This window comes from Tribolium castaneum, chromosome 1 (genome assembly GCF_031307605.1).
Source record: "Tribolium castaneum strain GA2 chromosome 1, icTriCast1.1, whole genome shotgun sequence".
NCBI lineage: Eukaryota > Metazoa > Arthropoda > Insecta > Coleoptera > Tenebrionidae > Tribolium > Tribolium castaneum.
In genome coordinates this window covers 30,737,438-30,763,701 of record NC_087394.1, presented here as the reverse complement: position 1 = coordinate 30,763,701, position 26,264 = coordinate 30,737,438, and the positions used below count along the sequence as shown (strand labels likewise).

Sequence of the window (26,264 nt, the reverse complement as noted above, 5' to 3'; positions counted from 1 at the left end):
TTTACGTATTATTTTCTTACTTGATGGTTTGGGGTCTCCCGTAATTCTAAAAGAGACGGTAATGTCCGATTCGGGAGTTACAGTCATCACAGTGTCAGGTCTTGAGAGAAACATTGCCGGTTTTCCATCACGAATTGAAGACGGATGAATAATTTGCACATACGAACTAGTTTCGCTTCGCCCAAAGACATTAGATGCCCTACAGGTGTACTTCCCGGCTTCGTATTCGGTCACGTTAGGAATGAGAAGAGTGTGAACTCCACGCTCTTCAAAGGTTCGATGTCGTGGAGATGCCTTGGGTAACTTATGGCTCTCTTTAAACCATGTAACTTCAGCAGGCCCTTTAATTTCGACCTGAAGGGCCATAATTCCCCTTGAGGGTACCAAATGGTCCGTCAATACCCCCGCAAAGTAGGGCTTGTGTTGCTCACGTGGCCCTTTGGGAACACTTTTTGTTTTGTATTTCTCAGCGACGTAATCTTCCTTTGATGTGAAATTAATTTCGTGAGAGACTTGGTCGCTCCATAAGTCATTTTCTGCCTTGCATGTATATCTTCCAGTATCACTTTTGTTTGGGTTTTTAATCGCAAGTTTACAAATTCCATCTGCGGAATAGCTCTGTCGGTATCTTCCGCCACTTTGAAGTTCAAAGTTGTCTTTGTACCACTTGATATTGTGAGAGTTTGAATACCTGATTCGACATTCAAGGGTTAGCTCATCCTCCGAAATCTTGTATGAATCCTTCAGTCGTCTTGTGAACGTGGGTGGGACCACTGTGGTGTCAATAGCTTCCAAAATTTTCAAACAGGCGAATGTTGTGCTTACGCCGTGTTCATTTTTGGCTATACAGCTGTATTCGCCTGAATCTTCTATTGTGGTGTTTAATATTTCTAAAGTTGCCAAACCGTTGGTAAATGAAATGTCGTATTTGTCTGTCTGTGTAAGAGATTTTCCATTTTTCAACCACACTGTAGTTACATTCTCTGCATTAATAACACTGCAAGTAAGTTTTACTCTGGAATTGACCGTTGCCAAACGATCTGTTAAACTTGTGCTGAAAATTGGTTTTCTGTCGGCAAATCTAGGTCCGTGATAACTTTGAGGTTTAAACATTTCTAAATTGTCGTCATAAAATGCTCTTCCTTCAAATTGTTTGTTTCTTTTTATTTCAAATCCTGATTTATCTTCACCATTGCAGAGTTCGTTATCATACTGAATCGAGGTTTGGGATTTATACGTACTACATTCACCGTTAACCTCTTCATTAATGTGGTTATTAAACTCCGTTTTTCCTGCTTTTTTTAATTTCTTCGTTATCTTTTGTTCATTTTTCTCTACAAGTTCCTTTCCGTCTTTTATGAGAGTTTGATCTTTAACCTTTATTTCGCCTGCCTCTTGTTCCTTCTTCTTGGACCTACTTTCCATTTTTTCTTTAGCCTTTATGTCAACTCCTTCATTAGTTTCTACTTTAACCTTTTTATTCTTGTCTTCAGCTTTTTCTTTCACTTTATCTTTAGTTTTTTCTGCTCCTGCTTCTTCTGTAGCTTTCTTTTCATCCTCTTCCTTAGCTTTCTTTTCAGTTTCTTTTTTAGCTTTATTCTCTGCTTCCTCCTTAGTCTTCTTTTCAGCTTCTTCTTTAGCTTTCTTCTCAGCCTCATCCTTAGCTTTCTTCTCAGCTTCCTGCTTAGCTTTCTTCTCTGCTTCCTCCTTAGCTTTCTTCTCAGCCTTCTCCTTAGCTTTCATTTCAGCTTCCTTTTTAACTTTTTTCTCTGCTTCCTCTTTAGCTTTCTTCTCAGCCTCATCCTTAGCTTTCTTCTCAGCTTCCTCCTTAGTTTTCTTCTCTGCTTCCTCCTTAGCTTTCTTCTCAGCCTCCTCCTTAGCTTTCATTTCAGCTTCCTTTTTAGCTTTTTTCTTTGCTTCCTCCTTAGCTTTCTTTTCAGATTCTTCTTTAGCTTTCTTCTCAGCTTCCTCTTTAGCTTTCTTCTCAGCTTCCTCCTTAACTTTCTTCTCAGCTTCCTCCTTAATTTTCTTCTCAGCCTCCTCCTTAGCTTTCTTCTCTGCTTCATCCTTAGCCTCATTCTTAGCTTTCTTATCAGCTTCCTGTTTAGCTTTCTTCTCTGCTTCCTCCTTAGCTTTTATTTCAGCTTCTTTTTTAGCTTTTTTCTCTGCTTCCTCCTTAGCTTTCTTTTCAGCTTCTTCTTTAGCTTTTTTCTCAGCCTCCTCCTTAGCTTTTATTTCAGCTTCCTTTTTAGCTTTTTTCTCTGCTTCCTCCTTAGCTTTCTTTTCAGCTTCTTCTTTAGCTTTTTTCTCAGCCTCCTCCTTAGCTTGTATTTCAGCTCCCTTTTTAGCTTTTTTCTCTGCTTCCTCCTTAGCTTTCTTTTCAGCTTCTTCTTTAGCTTTTTTCTCAGCCTCCTCCTTAGCTTTTAGTTCAGCTTCCTTTTTAGCTTTTTTCTCTGCTTCCTCTTTAGCTTTCTTCTCAGCTTCCTCCTTAACTTTCTTCTCAGCCTCCTCCTTAGCTTTCTTCTCAGCTTCCTCCTTAGCTTTTTTCTCAGCTTCCTGCTTAGCTTTTTTCTCAGCTTCTTTCTTAGCTTTCTTCTCTGCTTCCTCCTTAGCTTTCTTCTCAGCCTCCTCCTTAACTTTTATTTCAGCTTCCTTTTTAGCTTTTTTCTCTGCTTCCTCCTTAGCCTTCTTTTCAGCTTCTTCTCTAGCTTTCTTCTCAGCCTCATCTTTGGCTTTCTTCTCAGCTTCCTGCTTAGCTTTTTTATCAGCCTCCTCTTTAGCTATTTTCTCAGCCTCTTCCTTAGCTTTCTTCTCAGCCTCGTCCTTATCTTTCTCTTCGGCTTGATCCTTAGCTTTTTTCTTAGCCTCATCCTTAGCTTTCTTTTCAGACTCCTCCTTAGCCTTCTTTTCCGCTTCTTCTTTAGCCTTCTTCTCAGCCTCCTCCTTAGCTTTCATTTCTTCTTCCTTCTTCGCTTTTCTCTCTGCTTCCTCCTTAGCTTTCTTTTCAGCTTCTTCTCTAGCTTTCTTCTCTGCTTCCTCCTTAGCTTTCTTCTCAGCTTCCTGCTTAGCTTTTTTCTCTGCTTCCTCTTTAGCTTTCTTTTCAGCTTCCTGCTTAGCTTTTTTATCAGCCTCCTCTTTAGCTATCTTCTCAGCCTTCTCCTTAGTTTTCTTCTCAGCCTCGTCCTTAGCTTTTTTCTCTGCTTCATCCTTAACTTTCTTCTCAGCCTCATCCTTTGCTTTCTTCTCAGCCTCCTCCTTAGCTTTATGCTCTGCTTCCTCCTTAGCTTTTTTCTGTGCTTCCTCTCTAGATTTTTTCTCAGCTTCCTCTTTAGCTTTCTTTTCAGCCTCTTCCTTAGCTTTCTTCTCAGCCTCCTCCTTAGCTTTCTTCTCAGCCTCGTCCTTAGCTTTCTTCTCTGCTTCATCCTTAACTTTCTTCTCAGGCTCATCCTTTGCTTTCTTCTCAGCCTCCTCCTTAGCTTTATGCTCTGCTTCCTCCTTAGCTTTTTTCTCTGCTTCCTCTTTAGCTTTCTTCTCTGCCTCCTCCTTAGCTTTCATTTCAGCTTTTTTATCTGCTTCCTCCTTAGCTTTCTTTTCAGTTTCCGCTTCAGCTTTCTTCTCAACCTCCTCTCTAGCTTCCTCCTCAGCTTCCTCTTTAACTTTCTTTTCAGCCTTTTCCTTAGCTTTCTTCTCAGCCACGTTCTTAGCTTTCTTCTCTGCTTCATCCTTAACTTTCTTCTCAGCCTCATCCTTTGCTTTCTTCTCAGCCTCCTCCTTAGCTTTATGCTCTGCTTCCTCCTTAGCTTTTTTCTCTGCTTCCTCTTTAGCTTTCTTCTCTGCCTCCTGCTTAGCTTTCATTTCAGCTTTTTTATCTGCTTCCTCCTTAGCTTTCTTTTCAGTTTCCGCTTCAGCTTTCATCTCAGCCTCCTCTCTAGCTTTTTTCTCAGCTTCCTCCTTAGTTTTCTTTTCAGCCTCTTCCTTAGCTTTCTTCTCAGCCTCCTCCTTAGCTTTTTCCTCTTTAGCTTTCTTTTCAGCTTCCTCCTTAGCTTTTTTCTCTGCATCCTCTTTAGCTTTCTTCTCCGCTTCTTCTATAGTTTTCTTTTCAGCCTCTTCTTTAGCTTTTGTTTCCGCTTCTTCTTTAGCTTTCTTCTCTGCTTCCTCCTTAGCTTTCTTCTCAGCCTCCTGCTTAGCTTTCATTTCAGCTTCCGTTTTAGCTTTTTTCTCTGCTTCCTCCTTAGCTTTCTTTTCAATTTCCTCTTTAGCTTTCTTCTCAGACTCATTCTTAGCTTTCTTATCGGCCTCTTCTTTAGCTTTCTTTTCAGCTTCTTCTCTGGCTTTCTTTTCAAACTCATCTTTAGCTTTGATTTCAGCTTCTTCTTTGGCTTTTTTCTCAGCTTCCTCTCTATCCTTCTTCTCTGCTTTCTTCTTAGCTTCTTCTTTATCTTGTTGGTTTTCTTCTTCGTCAATCACATATTCAAAACTAATATTGTTTATACGATCTTGTATTTTAGTAATTTGATCAGACAACAATTCAAGAGATTCCTTAAGCATCTCGACAGATTTGTTGTGATTTTTTTCATTTATGAGCACAGTTGCGATTTTCTTTACATTAACTAAATTATTGCAAAATCTTTCCAATGAAGGTATTTCCAATATCACTGAGGATAATTCGTGCAGGCGATTTTTCAGTTCAGTTAGATCGTGCTCGTCCTTTTTATTTAAATCACTCATATCTAGTAGATCCTTGAGATTTTCTATTTCTAAAATAGTATGAGACAGCTTTTGGAGAGGACTATTAAGTTCCTGCAACTGAAGAGCTTCAGTGTTTTGATTGTTTTCCTCAAATTCTCTAATTTTAGTGTTCGCTGAAAACTTTCCTTCCATTTTGATTAATGATTCTTTGGCTTCTTTAAGAATTAAAAGATCTAGTCGTGTTTGTCTCAACACTGCCTTTGCCACACTAGCAATGCCTTCAGAATAATTTTTAAATCCAGAGGAAAGTAACTTTCCAAGTGTACTTGAGTCACTAACAGATGCAATTTGTTCCAGTTGTTGACAAAATATTTGTAATTGATTTCCGAGTAATTTTAGTTCCTTCACACCAGTTTTTTTGGGAGCTGAATTAATTTTTATGACTTCCACAATAACGTTTTCATAGGTCTCTTTCAACGAGTTAATTTTCTCGGAAATATCTTCACTAACCTCCTCATCTTTCACCTTCTGGCATTTGAGTAAGGTTGAGTTAAATTGTTTTAAACCTTCTTTAAGTGGAAGGAGGTTCTTTAACACATTACAAACATTTTTTTCAAAATCTATTTGTTTTTCGAGTAAAGACATTTCGTCCTCGAGTTGCAGGTTACACTGGGTCAAAATTTTCAAATCGATAGTTTTTTTAAGTTGTTTCTCATCTTTGTCTTCTTCAATAATATGAGATAAGGAAGACTGCAGTTTTTGAAGAGCTACGGATGTGGCTTGTAGTGGTTTGGCATCATGAAGGACGTGGTTAACCTCTTCCAGTTTACCAATTAATGCTTTAACTGCTCTTTTCAGTTCAGGTTTTTGTATTTCTTGCACTTCTGCTTTATTTGCGGAATCTTTAACAGTCACAACTATTGAAGAAACTTTCTGGAGAGGTTCCGATAACATTTGTATTTTTTCCAAAACTTCTGGTTTTATATCTTCTGTGTCCTCAAAGGATAATGTTTCTGTTTCTAGAATACTTTCCTTCAATACTTGTAGATCTTGCTCTGTTTGGATTATATTCAAAACTCCTTTTTGTTTGGACTGTAAAATGTCTCTGCATTCTGCTTTGAGAGACTGAACATTGCTGGTTAGAGAAATAACTGGTTCTAAAACCAGCTGAGAAATTGTTTTATTCCTCTGCGGAGCTGACATTTCTTCTTCAACCACTGACAGTTTTGCTGATAACTGTTTGATTGCAGTTAATGTCTTTTCTAGAGCTTTAGTTTCAGTAACTTTTTGGTAAACTACATCTAGTTGACATTTTAATGCCTGAACAGATTTCTGTAACTTTGGTTTTTGTTTGACGATTATCTCTGGTTTTTCAACAACACTTTTTATTTCCACAAGCGTAGCTGAAAGTTTCTCTAACGGTTCTTTCAGAGTGGCTATTTGGGTCAGTGTTTCGGGTGATATGCTTTCAGTTGTTTCAGAAATAAGATTATCGGATTCAATCAAACTACTTTGTAAAGCAGTTAAATCTTTTTCAATTTGTATGACACTTAACATACCTTGTTGGGGAGTTAACTTAACATCTGCTGCTTCAGCATGTAAAGCTTTAAGATCTTTCGATAGATTAGTAACTGGTTCAAGGATAATTTCACATAACTTTTGCTTATCTTCAAATTTGCTTGCAATTTCTGATAATTTTGCTCGGAGACTTTGAACAGCATTAGCAGACTGCTTCAATGACTTCACATCTGGAATAATTTGCTCAATTTCTTCCAGTTTACATTTTAGGGCCAATACAGCTTTATGCACCTTAGGTTTCTGTTCTTGAACAGTCGGTTTGTTTGCAACATTTTTTAGGTCAGTAACAATAGCCGTCAATTGATGCAAAGGTTCACTCAAAGATTTTACTTGTTCCACTGTTGCAGAAGGTAATGTTTGACTTTCTTCAATGGACATTTGTTCGGAATTAAGTAGAGACTCTTGCAAGACTAGAAGTTCTTTCTCAACATCAACCACACTTAAAACACCTTTTTGCGGCAGTTTCTTAATTTTTTTACATTCAGTTTGAAGTGCTTGCACTCCTTTTAATAATTCTTTCACCGGAAGAAGCACTATTTCTGTCAGATGTGATTCTTGCTTCTTTGGTTTTTCACAGATTTTGTCTTCGACTTCGGATAAAGTCACCGATAATTTTTTAACAGAAGAATTTAGTATTTCTAAGGACTTAACTTCAGGGATACTGTGCGATACTACTTCTAACTGATGTTTAAGAGCACACAAAGCCTTAGACAATTTTGGTTTTTCTTGTTCTCGTAATTCAGGTTTTTTAACTGCAGCTTTTGTTTCAATTAGCACAGAAGATAGTTCTTCAAGTGGTTGTTTTAAAGCAGCAATTTGTTCCAAAGCGACACAAGGCATACTTTCAACTTCTTCTACTGTTAAGTGACTAGAATCAGAAATTGCTTCTTGTAGAGACAGAAGGTCTTTTTCAATTTCAGCTACGCTCAACAATCCTTGCTGTGCAGTTTCTTCAATTTTTTTAGTCTCGCATTTTAAAGCTTTTATATTTTCCACTAGATTTGAGACAGGTTGAACAATAATCTCGAATCTGTTACTCTTCGAGTCTTCCCCTTCCTTTCCAATTTTGCTGTCAATTTCCGATATTTTCGCCGATAATTTATTGAAAGAAACAGTTAGAACTTCTAAAGTTTTAGCTTCAAGTGGCACTTGCTTAATTTCATCTAGGTGACACTTTAACGTCATTAAAGCTTTATGCGTTTCTTCTTTTTGACTTTCTTCAATTACCGGTTTGACTGCAGCAGATTTTAGTTCCACCACAACTGCAGAAAGTTGTTTTATGGGTTCTTTCAATGCTTCAATTCTTTCAATTGTTGTAGATGATAAGTTTTCAATTTCTTCACATTCTTCTGAGGCGAGCAAAGCTTCCTGTAGAGAAGCTACTTCTTGTTCTATCTCTACCACACTCAGCACTCCTTGTTGCGGAGTTTCTTCTAAACTTTGATTTTTTCCCCGCAATACTTTTACTTCTTCAATTAAAGTTGACACAGGTCCAAGAAGGGTTTCTGTGAGCTTTGATTTCTTTTTCTGTTCATCGCTTTTTTCAATTAAATTTTGGATTTCGGTGACTTTTCCTGAAAGCTTTTCAATTGCAGAAGAAGACGTCTTCAAAACCTTTACTTCAGGAATTATTTGTGCTACATGTTCTAATTCACAATGCAAAACTTCAAGAGCTTTCTTCACTTTTGGCTTACACTGTTCTCTTATCTCTGGCTTCTTAAGTTGACTTCTTATTTGTACCACAAGTGCTGAAACTTCTTTCAGGGGTTCTTTCAACGCTTCAATCTTAGTTAAGTTTTGAGTGGTTATATTTGCCGTTTCTTCAGACGAAAATGGTTCTGACGTTATTAAAGCTTCTTGCAACGATGCTAATTCAGGTTCTAATCCAAGAACACTAAGAACTCCTTGCTGAGAAACTAAATTTAAATCTGTACTGTCCGCTTGTAAGGCAATGATTTCTTCAGAAAGGTCCATTAGTGGTTGCAATATCGTTTTGATAATTTCTGATTCTGTTTTTCGGGGCTTTTCCGGTAGATTTATCATGTCTTCAACTTGCGATATTGTGGCAGAAAGCTTCTTCATGGCTATAACTGAGGATTCCAAAGGCTTCGCTTCAGGTAATTTTTGTGAAACTCTTTCCAATTCGCATTTAAGTGCATTTAAAGCTCTGCATAATTTAGGTTTTTGTTCTTCGCGTATTTCGGGTTTGTGCATTTTATTTTTCATTTCAACTACAACTGCTGACAGTTTCTCCAACGGTTCCTTCAAACCTTTAATTTCATCGGCAGCTGCTTGACTAGAAATATCTCCACTTTGTTCGTACTTTTCAAGTTCTTTTTGCAACGCAACAAAATCTTTTTCGACTTCTACAATGCTTATGATACCTTGCTGTGGGACTAGTTTTACGTTTTCAATTTCAGTTTTTAATGTTTCTAAATCCTCTGTAAAAGCACAGACTGGCTGAATCACTGCTTCCTGCAATAGAGAAGGTTTTTCCATTGGTTCCTCTTGATCCAATAATTCTTCCACGTTGGTTAACTTTGCACAAAGTTGTTTAATTGCTACAGATGATGTCTCCAACATTTTTGCTTGTGGGATTACTTGGGTTACCTTTTCTAACTCACATTTTAGACTTGACAAAGCTTTTTTCATTTTCGGTTTACAGTTTTCTCGAATTTCTGATTGTTTCATACAACTTCTAACTTCTATTACGGCAGCAGAGAATTCTTCTAATGGTTGTTTTAAAGCCTCAATTTGATGTAACACTTCAGGTGTTATTACAGCGATTTCTTCGGAAGAAAGTTGATCCGAACTGATTAAAGCCTCTTGTAAATCAGAAATTTCTTTCTGAACTTCTATAACACTAAGAACTCCTTGCTGATGTTTCAATTTAAGATCTTTTGTATCGACTTGTAACGCTTTTATTTCTTCTGATAAGTCCATAACTGGCTGAAGTACGCATTTTATTACGTCCGATTCAGTTTTTGTTGGAATTTCTTCTAAATTAATGAGAGTATTAACCTCCGATAACTTCGCTGAAAGTTTTTTCATAGATATGATTGATGTTTCTAGAGGCTTGGATTCAGGTAAAGTTTGTGTAACTTTATCTAGTTCACATTTCAATGCTAGCAAGGCTTTGCCAACTTTTGGTTTTTGTTGACGTTGGATTTCTGGTTGGTTGATTGTTTCCTTTATTTCCACCACAAGAGCTGACAATTTTTCCATTGGTTCCTTCAAAATTTTTATGGTTTTGATTGCCTCAGGAGACTTACTTTCAAATTCTTCTGCAGAAGTACTTAGTGTGTCTTGTAATTCTACCAAAGTTTTCTCCAACTCTGTCACTCCAATCACACCTTGTTGTGGAGCAATTTTAACGTCTTTAATTTCCGTTTGTAAAGTTTTCAATTGTCCAACTAGACCGGACATTGGTTCAATTAGCTCTTTTTGAAGCTGGGAAGTTTTCTGGAGTGTTTGTTCGTTCATGTCTACCATTTTTTCGATTTCACCAAGCTTGGCTGTGAGTTTCGTCAGTGGAACAGTTGACGAATCCAACATTTTTACTTCTGGAATTGTTTGAATCACTTTTGTCAACTCCGATTGTAATGCCAATAGTGCTTTTTTAACTTTTGGCTTCTTCTGTTCTCTTACTTCTGGCTTCTTGATAGCACACCTCACCTCTACAACAATAGCAGCAAACGCTTCCAGAGGTTCCTTAAGTGCTTCAATTTGATTTAAAGCAAAAGGTGTTATGTCAGCAACATTTTCAGAAGAAAATTGTTCAGAACTTATCAAAGACTCCTGCAATTTCTGTATTTCTTGCTCCAAGTCAACCAAAGTCAGAAGTCCTTGCTGAGGCACGATTTTCAAATCCGTAGTGTCTGCTTTCAGGGCTTTTATTTCTTCAGATAAGTCCATTATAGGTTGCAACATTAACTTTATTACTTCCGATTCAGTTTTTTGCTGTTGTTTTACTTCTACCTTTTCTGGTTCTGGTTCGGTTAGTTTTTCGTCAATTTCAGATAATTTTGCTGAGAGCTTTTCCAAAGCAACAACCGATGTTTGTAAGGGTTTGGCTTTTGAAATTTTTTGCGCGACTGTGTCTACTTCACTTTTCAAAGCTAAAATAGCACTGGACACTTTATGTTTTTGTTCCTGAATTTCAGGTTTACTTATAGATTCCTTAACTTCAACTATAACAGCGGATAATTTTTCAAGTGGTTGCTTCAGTGATTCAATTTGTGCAATTTCAGCCGCTTCAATGGTAGTACTTTCTTCACAATTAATTAAGGTTTCTTGCAAGTTATTTAAACTTGCTTCAATTTCTACAAGACTTACAAGGCCTTGTTGCGGTTGTAAATTTAAATTTTGACTTTCCGCTTTTAGAGTTTTTACTTCTTCAACTAATGTAACTATGGGTTGCAGACTAGTTTTTAGTTTCGAAATTTTTTCAACCGGTACTTCTTCCGCGTCTATCAACTCCACAATTTCATTTATCTTGTTTATAAGTTGGTTTAAAGGACTTGCTATCGCTTCTAATTCTGAAATTTCCGCAACTTTTGATTTTACATCTAGCAGAGCTTTTTTCACCTTCGATTTCTTTTCAATTCGAATTTCTGGCCGTTTAAGTGCACAACGGACTTCGACTACCACTTCGGAAAGTGATTTTAATGGTTCTTTCAAAGATTCAATTTTTTGCAACGTCTCAATAATTAGGTTTGAAACACTTTCAGAAGAAAATTCCTTTGAAGTAATTAACGCTTCTTGTAAGGAGCATAATTCGTCTTTTAGTTTAACTACACTAAGAACTCCTTGTTTTGGAATTATTTTCACGTCTTCTATATCTGTCTGTAATGCTCCTATTTCTTCAGATAAATCCATAACTGGTTGAAGTATTATTTTTATTACTTCTGATTCCGTTTTTGTGGACTTTTCAGCAATTTTCATCTTATCCTCAACTTCTGTTATCTTAGCAGAAAGCTTTTCGGCAGCTAATACGGTAGTTTCTAATTCATTTAATTTTGGAATGTTTTGAGCAACTTTTTCAAGCTCACATTTTAAGGCCCGTAATGCTGCACTTACTTGCGGTTTTTGTTGTTCTTGAATCTCTGGTTTACTTAATGCATGTTGTACTTCAACGACTAGAACAGAGAGTTTTTCCATCGGTTCTGCCAAGGTTTTCAACTGATCTACATTGAAATCAGCATTTGGTTCAATATTACTTAAAACTTCTTGTAAAGCTAATAATTCCGGTTCAATTTCTACAACACACAGGACACCTTGTTGAGGTCTTTTAACTTCTCCAACACGTGCTTTTAATGTTGTTATTTCTGCAGATAATTGTAAAATTGGTTGAATCACGACTTCTGTCGGTTTAAAAGACTCTTGATCTGTTTCCATTGATGCTTCAACGGTTGATAATTTAGCTGATAGTTTTTGAATTGCTGCAGAAGAAACTTCCAAAACTTTTGCCTCAGGTATGATTTGTGACACTTTATCTAACTCGCACTTCAATGCGGCAAGTGCTTTTTTGACTTTGGGTTTTTTTGCTTCACGGACTTCTGGCACGTTAACTACATTTTTAACTTCTACGATGATTGAAGAAAGTTTTTGTAATGGTTCTTGCAAAGATTTGATTTGATCCAGTGCTTCCGATGATACAGTTGTAGCTTCTTCCGAAGAAAATTCTTCAGAAGTGAGGATAGCTTCTTGCAAGTTAAGAATTTCTTCTTGTAGATCTATCACACCAAGTACTCCTTGTTGAGGTATTGTATCAATGTTTTTAACATCGGCTTGCAACGTTGTAATTTCTTCAGAAAGGTCCATGATCGGTTGTAGCATAATTTTCAAAACTTCTGACTCTGTTTTCGTTTCTTGTGTGCCTAATTCGATCTTGGAATCAATAGTAGACAACTTGGAAGAAAGTTTATTTAAGGCCACATCTAACATTTTAACATGTTCAGTTTTGGGCAATTTTTGACTAATTACGTCTAGTTCAGACTTGAGAGCTTGTACAGCATTTTTCACTTTTGGTTTGAGTTTTTCCTGCACTTCGAGTTTGTTTACTGCACTTCGTACCTCTACAGTGATTAGCGAAAACTTTTCCAAAAGTACAACCAAAGAAGCAATTTGTTCCAAGGCCACCAAAACTTCATCATTTGTAAGTTCCGTACAACTAGCTACAGTCGCCTTCAAGTTATGTAAATTTTCATCCAACTCAACAATACTTAAGACTCCTCTTTGAGAATCAACAGCTGTATCTTCAATATCAGCACGCAAAGCTGTCATTTCATCAATTAGCGTATTTATTGCTTGCAAATCTAAGTTGGACACCTCTTGTTTAGGTTCTTCCACGGTCATTACTTTTTCAACTTCGGCTATTTTAGCGGACAGTTGATTTAAAGCAGTTGATGAAATTTCGACCCCTTTTGCTTCCGATATTGAATGAGTTATGTTTTCCAATTCACATTTTACCGCTTGTATTGCTTTCTCAATTTTTGGTTTTTGTTCCTCAACTTGTGGCTTATTTGCTACGTTCTTCATTTCAACAATAACAGCTGATAGTTTTTCTAAAGGTTGTTTCAACGCTTTGATTTGTTGTGCCGCTTCGGGAGTAATATTCTGAACATCACCAGATGGAATTTCTTCAGCAACAGTAAAAGCTTCTTTTAAATCAATCAAACTTTGTTCTAACTCGACAATACTTAAAATTCCTTGTTGTGGAGCTGCCACTTCTGTAGTTTCCGTCCGCAAAGTTTTAATTTCTTCAACAACGTTGCTAATAGGCTGCAGAATAGCTTCTTGGGATGGAGTAACTTTTATGTGTTTTTGTAGCATCTTTTTCTCAATTTCGGTCAATTTTGATAACAATTCTTGCACTGCGATGTATGTAGCTTCAAAAGGCTTTATTTTTGGAATGTTGTCCAGCAAAACTTCTAATTCGTACCGCAGAGCAGAAATAACTGAACAGATGCTAACTCTCTGAACTTCAAGTTTTTCCGGCTTGTTAATATGTTTCATTATACTTTCAACAACAAGAGCAAGATTTTCAAACGACTGGTTTATTGCTTGCATTTCACTGAATGTTTTAAGTACATTGTCTGAAATTTCTTTAAATGAGTGCTCACTCGAAGTTATAGCTTTTTGGAGGTGCAACATCTCGTCTTCAATCTGAATAATATTCAAAACACCTTCCGCCACCAGCGACCTATCTTGAACGTTACTTCTTAATAGTTTTATTTTTTCTACAAGTTTTCCAATAGGGTGCAGGATAACGTCGATTATTTTCAAAAATTCTTCTCGTTTGTCTTTTTCCACCGGTGTCATTGAAGTTTCAACTTCTTCTAATTTAGCCGAAAGCGCTTTCATAGCAACGGTCGAAGTTTCTAAGCCTTTTACTTCAGGCATGGTTTGAGCCACTTTATCTAATTCGCACTTTAAAGCTACCACCGCTTGTTCGATTTTTGGCTTTTGTTGTTCTTGAATTTCTGGTTTGTTCATGGTAGTTTTCATTTCTACTACAACTGCTGATAATTTTTCCAATGGTTGTTTTAGCGATTCCATTTGTTGCAAAGCTTGAATTGTTAATTCTCCACTTTCTTCAATAGGTGATTTTAATGCCTCTTCTAGATTTATCAAAGTCTGTTCAATTTCTGTAACAGTTAACATTCCTTCTTGAGGTACAGCTGCTGTTTGACTTTCTATTCGCAAAGCTTTAACTTCTTCAACTAAAGTGCTAACAGGTTGTAGAACAGCTTGGAGTGATTCAGGGCGTTGTGGTAACTTCTTTTCTTCTTGTAATATCTCTTCAACTTCAGATAATTTAGCCGATAATTGTTTAGCAGCGAGAATAGAAGTTTTCAAAGACTCAGTTTCTGGGATAGTTTGAATAACACGATCTAATTCACACTTTAAGGAAGACATCGCTTTGTATACTTTCGGTTGTTGTTGTTCTATTATTTCCGGCTTGTTAATAGCACTTCTAACTTCAACAACAACAGCTGAAAGGGCCTCCAAAGGCTGTTTCAAAGAACTTAACTGAGTTTCTACGAATTGACTTCCTTCAGTGGTCAATTTTTCGGTTTCTGTTAAAGCGTTCTGCAAATCTGATAAATTTTGTTCAATTTCTAAAATCCCAAAGACTCCTCGCTGAGGCGCAAGTTTTATATCTTTGGCATCTGCTTGTAAAGCTTGAATTTCCGATCTCAAATTAAATATAGGGTACAAAACAATAGATTCTGTTTTAGGTTTCTCCGCTAATTGCTCTTCTATTTCGGATAATTTGGCCGTTAATTGTTGAATTGCCACAGAAGAGGTTTCTAAACGTTTTGCTTCGGGAATTGCTTGAGATACCTTCTCCAACTCGCATTTTAAAGCTGCCAAGGCTTGTTTTACTTTAGGTTTTTGTTGTTCTTGGATTTCCGGCTTGTTAACAGCAGTTCTCATTTCTATAACCGTTGCCGATAATTTTTCTAAAGGTTCTTTTAAGGCTTGCACGTTTTGAATTGCCTCCGTTGCCACTTGTGCTTCTTCTAAAGGTAAATTTTCGGGAGTAATTAACGATTCTTGCAAATTGACGAGACTTTGTTCCAATTCTGCAACTTCCAAAATACCTTGCTGAGGTACCGCCTCAGATTCCTTGATTTCAGATTTTAAAGTTTTTAATTCTTTAGTCAGAGTAGTAATTGGTTCAACAACGGCTTGTTGCAATTTTAATTCTTCTTTTTCTGTTCCTTTTATTGACTTTTCAATTTCTGATAATTTACCCGAAAGTTCCTTCACAGCAATTGATACAGTTTGAAAAGATTTACTTTCAGGAATTACAGTCGCAACATTTTCCAATTGACATTTTAACGCTTCTATAGCCTTACGAACTTTTGGTCTTTTCTGTTCCACATGTTCGGGTTTACTAAGTGTTCCTCTTATTTCGACAACAACTGAAGAAAGCAGTTCAAGAGGTTGTTTTAATGATGACAGTTTTTCCGTCAGTTCTTCGGGAATATTTTCTACAGAAGCTAAGGCATTTTCGATATTCAGAAGATTTTGCTCAATCCCTACAACGGTTAAAACTCCTTGTTGTGGTTTTAGTTTGACATCGATAATGTCTAATTGTAAGGCTTGAATTTCCTGCTTCAGGTCAACCAGAGGTTGACGAATCATTTCTATTTCTTCAGCTATCATTTTTGGTTTTTCTTCAGTTTCGATTAACTTTTCCACTTCTGATAATTTAGCTGCAAGCTGCTTTGCTGCTAAGAGTGAGGTTTCCAAGCTTTTTACTTCCGGAGTTATTTGCGTAACTATTTCTAATTTACATTTTAATGCTTGTATTGCTTTTTTGATTTCTACATTTTGTTGTTCTTGGACTTCAGGTTTATTAACAATATTCTTCATTTCAACCATAACAACAGCGAGTTTTTCTAAAGGCTGTTTTAGATTTTGAAGCTGTTGTATTTCTTCTGGTTTTATTTTTTCTGCTTCCTCAAGAGACATTTGCTGAGAAACTGTCAGAGCATCTTGTAAGTTAGTCAAATCGTTTTCAATTTCAATAATACTTAAAATGCCTTGTTGGGGTGTTACTTTAATATCAGAAACAGTAATTCGTAAACTATGTATTTGATCTTTCAGCTGACCAACAGGCTGGAGAATTACTTTTGTTGCCTCACGTACTTTTTCAACGGTTGTGTTTTCTGTTTCAATAACGTCCTTAATTTCCGATAATTTCGCCGAGAGTTTTTTAACAGCAAGTGAAGATACTTCGGGAATTTTAGCTTCCGCAACTTGGTTTAACTCACATTTTACACTTTCTAACCTCTTTGCTACTTTTGCTTTGAGAGGTTCTTGAATTTCCGGTTTGTTAAGACTGTCTTTAACTTCCGAAACCACCAAACGTAGTTCTTCTAACGGCTGTCTCAGATTTTCTAATTCAGTCAAAGCATTACCTTCTTCACAACTCACTACAGCTTCTTCCAAAGCTGCCACTTCTTGTTCTATTCCAGTAATGTCGAGGATACCTTTCTGTGAAACACTTTCGACGGACTTGCTCTCCGCCTTTAATGTTTTTATTTCACTAACTAATTGTGTTATAGGAGACAAAACAGTTTTTTCAACAGGTTGTTCGTTTCTTATTCGATTTTCAATTTCTTCTAACTTAAAGGTAAGTGTTTTAATAGGTGTCTCAACTTCTTGTAATATTCTACATTCAGTAAATTTTTCCCCTACTAGGTTTAGCTTGAATTTTGTGGCCTTTAAAACGTCGCAAACTTCAGATTTATCAACATCTTGTATTTTTGCGTTTTTTGCAGCTGAGTTGATGTTGCCAATGACCACAGATAACTTTTCTAAAGGTTCCTTAATATCACTTATCGTAATTTTGACATCTTCGGGTATTTCTTCACATAATACATTGGAATGTCTTTCAGTTTCTTGTAACGCACTGACTAGTGAAACTACACTGTCTTTCAAATCAACAACATTTAGTACTCCCTGTTGGGGTGAAATTTTTTGCTGTTCTACCATTGCATTTAATGATAATGCCGCTTGTGATAAAGTAATGATAGGTTCTGCAAGATCCTTAACGATTTGTGTATTTTCTTGAACGATTAACTGTTCTTCAGCTGTAAGTCTTTGTTGGATTTCTTCTAATTTCACCGACAACTCTCTTGTCTGTTGTGACAGAACCTCGTTTTGTGGAATCGATTCAAGTAATTGATCAACTTGTTCTTTTAGTGTTACAACTGCTTGCTGTAACTTTTTACTACGTTCTTGCAGACGCGGTTTTCCGAGTGAATTTCTAAGTTCAACTACAACCACCGAAAAGTTTAGCAATGGTTCTTTAATTCGTTTCACTTTTTCTGTAACTTCTATTGGAATGTCTTTTCCTGAAATGTTAAAGTCTTTTTCGGTTTGCATTAAAGCTTTCACAAAATTGGTTAAAACTCCTTGCGTTTCAATGATGCTTACTGTTGCCTGTTTTGGTGTTGCAGTTGAAACTGCAGCTTCTAGAGCTTTTAATTCCTTGCACAAATCTTCTACTGGATTATTAATAATATTAGTTGTTGAAAGATTTGCAAGTTCCGATTTTCTAATTTCATTTTCAATGTAATCGATCTTCAAAATAATTAATTTTAGCGGCTCTACAACCAGTTGCAGTGATTTAACTTCCGAAGATAATTTTATAAGAGCTTGAGTTTTGTTTTTAAGTTGTGTAAGAGAGTTATTTAGTTCACTTTTCCTTTTACGGATTTCAGGTTTATTTAAAGAGTCGTCAATCAACGAAAGTTGTTTAGTAAAAGTTGTAAACTCCCCCATTGTGCTATTTAACATGTCTAAGTTTTGCAGGCTTAAGTCTTGCACTTTATCTTTATTGATTAAATTAGCCAAGTTGTGTAAACTTTCAAGCAGAAACAAGAACCCGTCATCGAGTTCTTCATAAGCAATCAAGTCTTCATGGCCTTTCACGTTTCTCACTTTATTAACGAATTCTCTTAAGATATTTCTTGAATCGGATAAAGATTTCTCAAAGTTTTCTATTACTGTGAGGTTTTCGGATTTAAATTCGTTGATGATCGGTTCACTAGTTGCCGACTTTTCCTCCTCTTCTTCAACCAACTGTTCTTTTTCCGTAGCTTCCCAAACTTCTTCAATCTTAGCTGTTAAAGCTTCCAGAGACTGGTTAATGATAGTCGCGTGTGTGACCGGTGACGATTTTATAAATTCCAAATTTTCCTTGAAACAAACAAGAGCTTCCTTTAAATGCTGTTTCTCAAGTTCAGTTACTTGTGGAGCTTGCAAGTTTTCTTGAACTGATGTCATCAGAATAGACAGTTTTTCTAAAGGTTCTTTAACTTTTCCTAAAGTTTCTTGTCGTAGTGTTAACTCTTCTGCTGACTCCGATATCATTTCTTCTGATTTTTGAACTCCTTCTTCTAATTTTTGTAAAGGCAAAGCGATTTCAGCCAACGACATTATAGCTTTCTTCGGTTCTGGGCACGAATCTACTTGAGAAGATAACAAAGCGACTTCATGTTCGATTTGTTTCAAAGGTTCTTTCAATTTTTCGACCACACTGACCTTTATTTCAGATGCAAGCGCATTTGTCAAATTTTCTAAACAATTAAACAAATTGCATATGTTTGTGGTAGTTAACTCCTCTTTATTAATTTTCACTGTTTCGGCAAAGACGGTATTAAAGCGCACTAAAGAATCGCCAATAGGTCCACCTACAGTTACTTTTTTACCAACAATTTTCTCCAAATGAGGTAGCGAGTTTTCCAAAATCAGCGAAGCCTCTTCATATTCTATGTTTTCTAAACTGTTTAGCATCAAATGCACGAGGTTTGCGATATTTTTTAATTCAGGATTATCCAATTTTTGATTTATTTCCTTACATTTTTCTTTAACGCGTTGTGACATATTCCGCAAAGCATTCTTGTTTGATAATTCGGTTTGGATACCAATAACAGCCTTGACAACACTTTCTAACGGTTCTAGTAATTTTTGTAACACGGACTCTTGCCCTGGAGGCACTTCTATCAAAACTGCTTTATTGCATACAGTAATTATTGTATTTTGTAAGCCATCCAGAGGTTGAGACAATTCTTTAATATCAAACTTCTCATAATTATCAGTTTTCTGAACAATTTCCAAAATAGTTTGCAAGGACGATTCAATAGTGTTCAAAACTGGCAACTCTTCTTCTAAAACTCGTGCGTCCACACATTTTGATAACTGCCGCTGAAGAGCAAAGACAGGATTTACAAGCTTTCCCAAAAGTTTCGCATTCCCTTGAGGCACATTTTTGACGATAGTTGCAAATTTCAACAAACCGATAGTTGATGTGTTTATTTTTTGTAAAAGTGTTTCAATTTCACTAGTTTTGGGTTCTTCTAAAACCAACTGAGTGATTCCGACCGCCGTCCCAAGTTCTTCCAAAGGTTCAGAAATACATTGAAGGAATGTTTGTTCGGTTTTTGGAATACTAATATCTTGGGTTTGCTCGTGGGAAGTTACAATAGTAGATAATGCGTCTTGCAACACTAGCAAAGGCTCACTTATGTCATCTTGAACATCAGCTACGCGCTCTAAAGTGGCATTCAGTTCATTCAGTTTTGCTAAATCTTGATTTGTCATTTTTGTGCTTTCCACCTCACTCACAGCTTGAATGACAGCTTGTAACGGCTTTTCTAGGTCTTTTAGTACGATGAAAGTAAGGCTTGTCGGTTTAGTTTCAACCAAATGGGCAACACACTCTTTGAAATTTTTCAGAGATTTGGCAAGTTTCGTAACAACTTGTTGTTTTTGCACTGCTTCCTCCTGTTGCTTAATTATTGCTTTCTCTTTTGCTTTTTTAACACAGTTTTGAACGTCTTGTAGCGGCTCTATCAAATCTTTGATTTGCGATTCTAAATTAATGCTAGCCAGTAGGACTTTCAGTTTGTCAGCTTGGTGTTCTAACATTTTAGCTTTGTCCATCTCATCGTCTTCCGCTTCAATGATTCTGCTCAAATCTTCCACCGCCTCCGAAGTTGTAGTGATATGATTTAAATCGTCTTGTGATAATTTGGCTTTTCTATCGTCTAAAATACTACCAGAGACGAACAGTAAAGTCGTGAGAGGTCTTTGCAACTCCGTGATTAAGATTTTAGTAGCTTTATCTTCGGGTTTTGCTTCTGTGGTAGAAATTGCTTCTTGTAATGACTGCAGAGTGTCTTGCAATGTTGTGAGAGGGATGCAAAGCAACGGTTCTTTTGTACTCTTTACTATGAATTTCTCCAAATGGCTTATAAAAAATTCAAGAAGTTCTGGGAATTCCACGAGTGGTGAACCCTTCTGAGCTTTGGTCACATCAGTTTTGAAGATTTTCAACTTTGAATTGATTTCGTCACTCAGTTCGTTGCAGTTGAAACTATCGTCGATTTGTTGTAACAAATCATGAAGTAGGGAAACAGCATGTTCTTCCACTTCATTTTCAACCTTAACAACTTGCAATAGCTCAACAAACTTAACGGTGGTTAGTGTCATTTTGTTCAGCATCTCCTGTTTTTCTTTGGACAACTGACTTTTGTTGATATTTTTTATTTTCTCTTCCATATCTTTCACCAATTTTATTGTTTTAACTTTAGTTTCCACCGGTGCGGGAACATCTTCCATTAAATTAATAACATTCTTGGCGGTATCTTCCAGATGTTCCATCGTTTCCTTTATTTTCGATTCTTTCGGAAGAATTACAACCGCTAGACGCAAATCGTCAATCACAGCTTTGACACTTTCAACAGTGGCTCTTTGTTCCCCCTGAGGCTCCATGAAGTTGTTGAGTTCCTTCAGGGTATTGTTTGCTGCATCGATGACCATTTTTTCGTCGGCTTGAAGAACAAGAGGCAGATTGCTTCCGATCATTCCTTCAACAGCTTGAACAGACTTTTGCAATTCAACAACAGCTGCTTTCTTCTCGGCTGACGCGCTTTGGCCCTCAATTTTAATAATGCTTTCACGAAGAGTTTCCAGTTTTTCGACCATAGGTTTAATTGCTTTGACAGCTTCTTCAGATTTTTTCATTTCGATTATTTCGCCAATACTTTGGACTGTAGCGTCCATTATTTTGCAGATTTTCACACATTTTTCGTTGTCGCTTGGTGTGGCTTTCAGTGCTTCGACTTTCTTTGAAAAACTTTCAAACACATCTTCTTCAAACTTTGGTTCTATTAACTGAGACGAAATATAGTTGTTTAGTTCTAGTAATAATCCCTTTTCAGCTTCGACTAGTGACATGTCTGAAGGCGAAAGCGAAGTTGTTTCTAGAACAATTGGCTCCAATTTCTGCACCTCACTCAAAATGGCTTGAATTTTTTCACTTTCAGGCAAATCCAGACTTTGTAAAGTTTGAAGGTTGCTTTGCATTTCTTTAATTGGTGCAACAAATTCTTGTATCGGTTTAATTGATTCCTCGGTTTGTTGTGCCTTGTGTTTTTCAATTTGTTCTTGTATTCGTTTCCCTGTTGCTAACACAGTTTGTGCCAAAGCTTGTAAATGCGGCACTTTAAGAGCAGTTTCTGCTTGAATTAAATTATTTTCACGTTCTCTCAAAGATAATAAATCCTCAGTTTGATCAATTCTTTTCAACTCATCAACATAAAGTTTAATGTTTTCGGAAAATTTAACTTCATCTTCAGTTAATTCGGCCTGAAGGATGTCATTAAATTGAACCAACTTCTCTTGAATTTTCTCTAAATCCTGCCTGAAGTCCACTTGCTGAGGTTGCTGACACAACTTTTCCTCAATTTGCTTCAGTGGTGCTAGTAGCTGTTGATTAACTATCTCAGTCTTAACTTCTTTGGTAAATGCTTGTTGTAATTGTTGAGCAACGTCAGGCATATTCTCCGTTAAAGTGTTTAACAGATGTGAGATTTTCCGAATTGGAGAGTTTTCTTCAACTGATTTCACCGCTTTGTTAAGAATATTCAGCAAAATAATAATATCTTCTTTTTTCGGAAGACCTCTTGTTAAAATTTCTTCAGTAACTGCGAGCTTTGACGACACGAATGTGTCAAGGTCGGTCATTATTTTGGCAATATTTTCAAGAAATTTCAAATCGTTATCTGTTAATTCTAATTCACTCAAGTCATTGACTGCCATTTGCAAGGGATAGAGCGACTTTTGCAAAGACAGAATTTTGTCTTTATCAATATTGGAGTATTTGATTGTTGCAATGTGCTTAGCAAAGCTTTGAACCGAATCAGAAACCATCTGAATATGTTGCAGCTTAATTTCTTTCTTCTGATCTTCCTCCTTTTTAATATTTTGTAAGGTATTTACTGTCTTAAAGTACAAAACACAGATATTTTTTATTAAATCTTTATTAGTTTTTAGTGTCTTAACCGTGTCATTTGTTTGGCTAACACACTGTAACAGTATTTCAGTCGTTAAATTTTCCTGATTGTTTATATAGTCTAGAACGTGGCATACGACTTTCGTCGCTTGTTTAACTATTTCTTGTTCAAACTCATCCAAAAAGGCACTTTGTGCGTTGTCCTTCAAGACCGGTAGTGTATAGCGAAGTTCATCATATAATAATTTCCGATCAGTCGTAAGTTTTTTGATGTCTGTAGTCATTAAAGCTGTCACAGCGTCACTAAATTGATTTATCACAGAAATTTCAGGTTTCTCTTGGCTGGCGGCTTCAGCGATTACGATTTTGCTGAGAAGAGATGCGACTTTTTGTAGGTGCTCAACAATTTTGATTGATCGATGGGACATATTTAATGAGTTAACTTCCATATTTAATTTTTCTGCGCCGGTTTTTAAATCATCGGCATCGCAAACAGCTTGCATTGTTTTGATCACATTTTCTAACTGTTGTGATTCGGAATAATCAAGCTGGGACAAGTCCTCACACTTTGATAAGAGTGACAATTCCTCTCGTATTTCTCCGATTTGTGGGTGTTTGGCTTCTACAACATTTAAAGATTCTTGCAGTGTTTGAAGAGTGACAATAATGTTTTCGATCGCTGGAGGCGTTATATCCTTCAAAGCTTCTTCAAAGGCTGCTATCATAAATCTTAGCGATTTCAAAATATATTTTAGCCCAGAATGCACATTTAACTCCCTAACTCGGTCAAATAACTGACTCAATGACATGTGCAAACCTCGTAAACACAGGGGTGTTTGATCAATAGCACGAACGTTTTCCTTAACTTCATTTAAAACCGTTTCTAAAGAACTGAGAGGTTCTAAAAGATCGGGAGTGATGTCTCCTCGATTTTGCTCAATTGTTAACACTTCTAAAGCATCTCCGATCGTTTCCTCAATCTGGGGAACATACCTCCGGAACGTCTCGTGGTTTACATCCAAAATCAAGTCATTGAGACTTAAGAGAGGCAATCTGAGGGTAGCAAAAACCTTCTTTTTCTGTTCTTCAAACTGTTGAATATTTGAAACACTGTCGTCCAGCTGCCGTAACGAACCTGAAATTTTCTTCAGTTCGTTTATGTCTTGTGCTGTGATCGCAGATTCGTCCCCTTCCATGAAATGCGCCTGATTTGTCAATTTTTCCACACACTCCACAACTTCAGAAGCTTTTTGGTACAGTTCCGGCTCAATTTTTTCAACTCCTTCGACGATTGTCCCTTGGTAAAGCGTAGCCAGGCATTTCTCTAATTCGCAAACGTTTTCGATAATTGCTTTACCAACGGCAGCAGAAGCTATAAATTCGGACTGCGGTGCCTCTTGCATTATTGGTAGCATGAGGACGTTAGCTATGGACCTCTTTAGGTCATCCAGACTACATTTTTGTGGCTGTAGCTGTCCTAGGAACATGACTTCATCCATGATCTGTTGATGCATCACCGCGACATTGTATTGAATGTGTTCCAGAATCAATCGAATTTTGTCACTCTCTCGGGAAGCTCCCGGAGTTTCGTTTAGAACATCTTGTGCCTCTATAAGGGCGTCTTCTATTTGTTCAAGAGGTGCCACAAAGTTCTGCAAAGCCATTCGTTCGTCTAGAGTTAGCTCTTCCTTCTTCTTTTCTAACGCTTGTTCACCAGTGACTTCCAAAAGAGTCCTCACGCAACTCATGAGAGGCACAGCCAAGTCTCTGGAAATATTTCTAGTCTCGTTTTCTAAACACGAAATTGCCTGTCTTGTGTCTTCCAGTAACGCTGAAGGAACTACGGTTTCTGAAGATTCTTCAAGAATAACAACAACACTTCCTTCTTTCGAATCTTCAGATAGCGACTCAGGGACTCTTCCGTGCTCAGTTAAGCCGCAAATATTTTCCCGGACTTCACTCGTTCGTCCCCGGAGTATCGAAAATGGAATACACAAATCAATAGTCTCTAGTCTTTCCTCATCCACAATTATGCTTTCTTCTAAAATATTCAACGACGCAATAAGATCGTCCAAAACTTCCCTTCCCGTCGTAGGCGTTATTTCCGATAGTTGGTTATTTAGCACGTCAAGAGGTTGAGCCAAACTCTCGATGGCATTCAGGGTCGGTTCTATTTTGATTTGAGAAACTTTGATAATAGTTGTGGCCAAATCTTTTTGGAGTGTCGATATTTGCCTCAGCGCTTCCAAAATAACAGTGTCGGCAACCACTTTTTGGGCGGATTCTATGTTGAAGAGCAGATCTTCGATCGACTGAGTGATGTTACTGAGCACAATTTGGCTCACTTGATCGAACACGTCTTTGACGATGTCCTGTGAGGTTACTTCAGGACTAGTTTGTTCGATTATAGTCCCAGGCTGAATTTTTCCTTTTATTGTTGCAACCGACTGGACGATTTTTTCAACAGAATCATCAATGATCGCCTTCTTTTCTTTAATTTCACTAAATCGGAAATCGGCAGAGTCACTTTTTTTTAAGTCGTCTAACACATTGACGAGTTCCGCCAAGGGATGTGAGAGTTTGTCAATTAGCGCTAGTCTTAATTCTTGTTCAATGGATTTTTCGGCGGCATGTCTTATTGATAATTTACTGATGCTGGACATTTCTTTCATCAAACTCTTGGTTGGTTCAGACAGATTGGCTAGTATATTCTTGGAGGATTCGCGAAAACGTGGGTCTAACTCTTCATAAAGTTGAATATTTTCCAAACCGCTTTGGAGGTCATGTGCCAGAATCTCAATACACGACATTAAATCTTTCTTAAGCGTTTTTGTGCTCGAGTCATCTTCAAAAGATTTCTGCGAACTTTCGCTGTGTTTGGTTTGCAAAATTTCGTCGGCGTTTTGTAGCCCTGTTTGTATTTCTCTAATGGTAATACACACTTCTTGGATAATTTTCGAGGGAGTCATTCGACCGGAAATTTTAGTAGTGTCTAGTTCTTTCTCCAAAAGAGTGATGGATTCAATCAATTGCAGACTCTTCTGTAGTTGTAGTCCGGTTGTGTCCAGGATGTTGGCACAAGTTTTTTGAATTAGAGTGTGTTCTTTGCCCCTCATTTCGATACATTTCTCCACAACCGACAAGCTTTTTTGCAGTTCAAAAATCGGTGGAGCGATTAGCTCGACAGCTGATATGTCCGGCTTGCGTTCTTCTTGGACTATTGTTAGCAAAACTGTCTGAATGTCTCTGAACGGTTGCAAGATGCTGCTTAAAGTTTCCAAACTTTGTTTAGCGGTAGCTGATGTCGATTTTAGAGTGGTTTGCACAAATAACTCTTCCTCGACCGAAAGTAAGCCTTGCTGTATTTCCGAAATGCATAGTTTTAATTCGTCGATTGTTTGCAACTCTTCCTTTTTAAGTGCGAGTTGTTTGGCGGCATTTACTTCAGGATCGATGACCAAACCGTCGCCTTCTTCCCCCTGAATGTCTCTTTGATAATCGTCGGGAATATCCAAACTCTTGGTCTTCTTTGGCGGTCTTTTCATTAATCCGTCTTTGGACATTTCGTCCGAACTCTGAGATGACCGCCTTCGTGCACTCCTGTTTAATTCTTGACTTTCGCTTCTGTTGACTCTCAAATCTGACCCGATTTCATGCGTGGTACGTGGAGTTAGCGGCCTTCTGGAGTCGATATCATCTCCAGGAAGACTTGTAGTTTCGGTAATCGCAGCCACTTGGAAGGCCCGCTCTTGTTCCGGCAATTTCTCTGAACTAATAGCGCTCTCGTACTCACCGTAAGACTCCGTGTCTAGATCGGCAACCACCGCCAAGCTTTCCTCACCGGCTCCCGATTCCAGTGACAGATTTTTGGTTAAACTGTAATAGGAGTTGCTCTTCTGTGAATCCGATTTCCTAGGAGGTCTTTTAGGAGCGTCACCACTTGAAGTTGATACGTCAATTTTGAGCTTCTCTGATGTAACAGACGACACCAATTGCCCAGTTTCGTCCGTTATTGAGTATATTTCTTCAACGTCAGCTTCCGTGCGTAAATCTTGCTCCTCAGGAGTGAAGAAGTTTTCAGAAACGTCCACAACCACCGCTTCCATTAGGAGATTACCGGAAGTTGAAGTTTCCTTGACAAATCTCAACGGAGGTAGTTCCACAATATTATGTTCTG

At 37.3% G+C, this 26,264-nt stretch overlaps 1 protein-coding gene across 4 annotated transcripts in view; it reads right to left on the bottom strand.

The window, feature by feature from the left end:
• LOC662729 (titin) overlaps nt 1-26,264 on the bottom strand; it is a 56,350-nt gene that overhangs the window by 21,525 nt on the left and 8,561 nt on the right. For all 4 annotated transcript variants that reach the window (XM_064356456.1, XM_015977784.2, XM_015977782.2 and 1 more), the window contains one exon: nt 21-26,261. In XM_064356456.1, the coding sequence (XP_064212526.1) occupies nt 21-26,261 (26,241 nt within the window). The remainder of the gene's footprint in view (nt 1-20; nt 26,262-26,264) is intronic.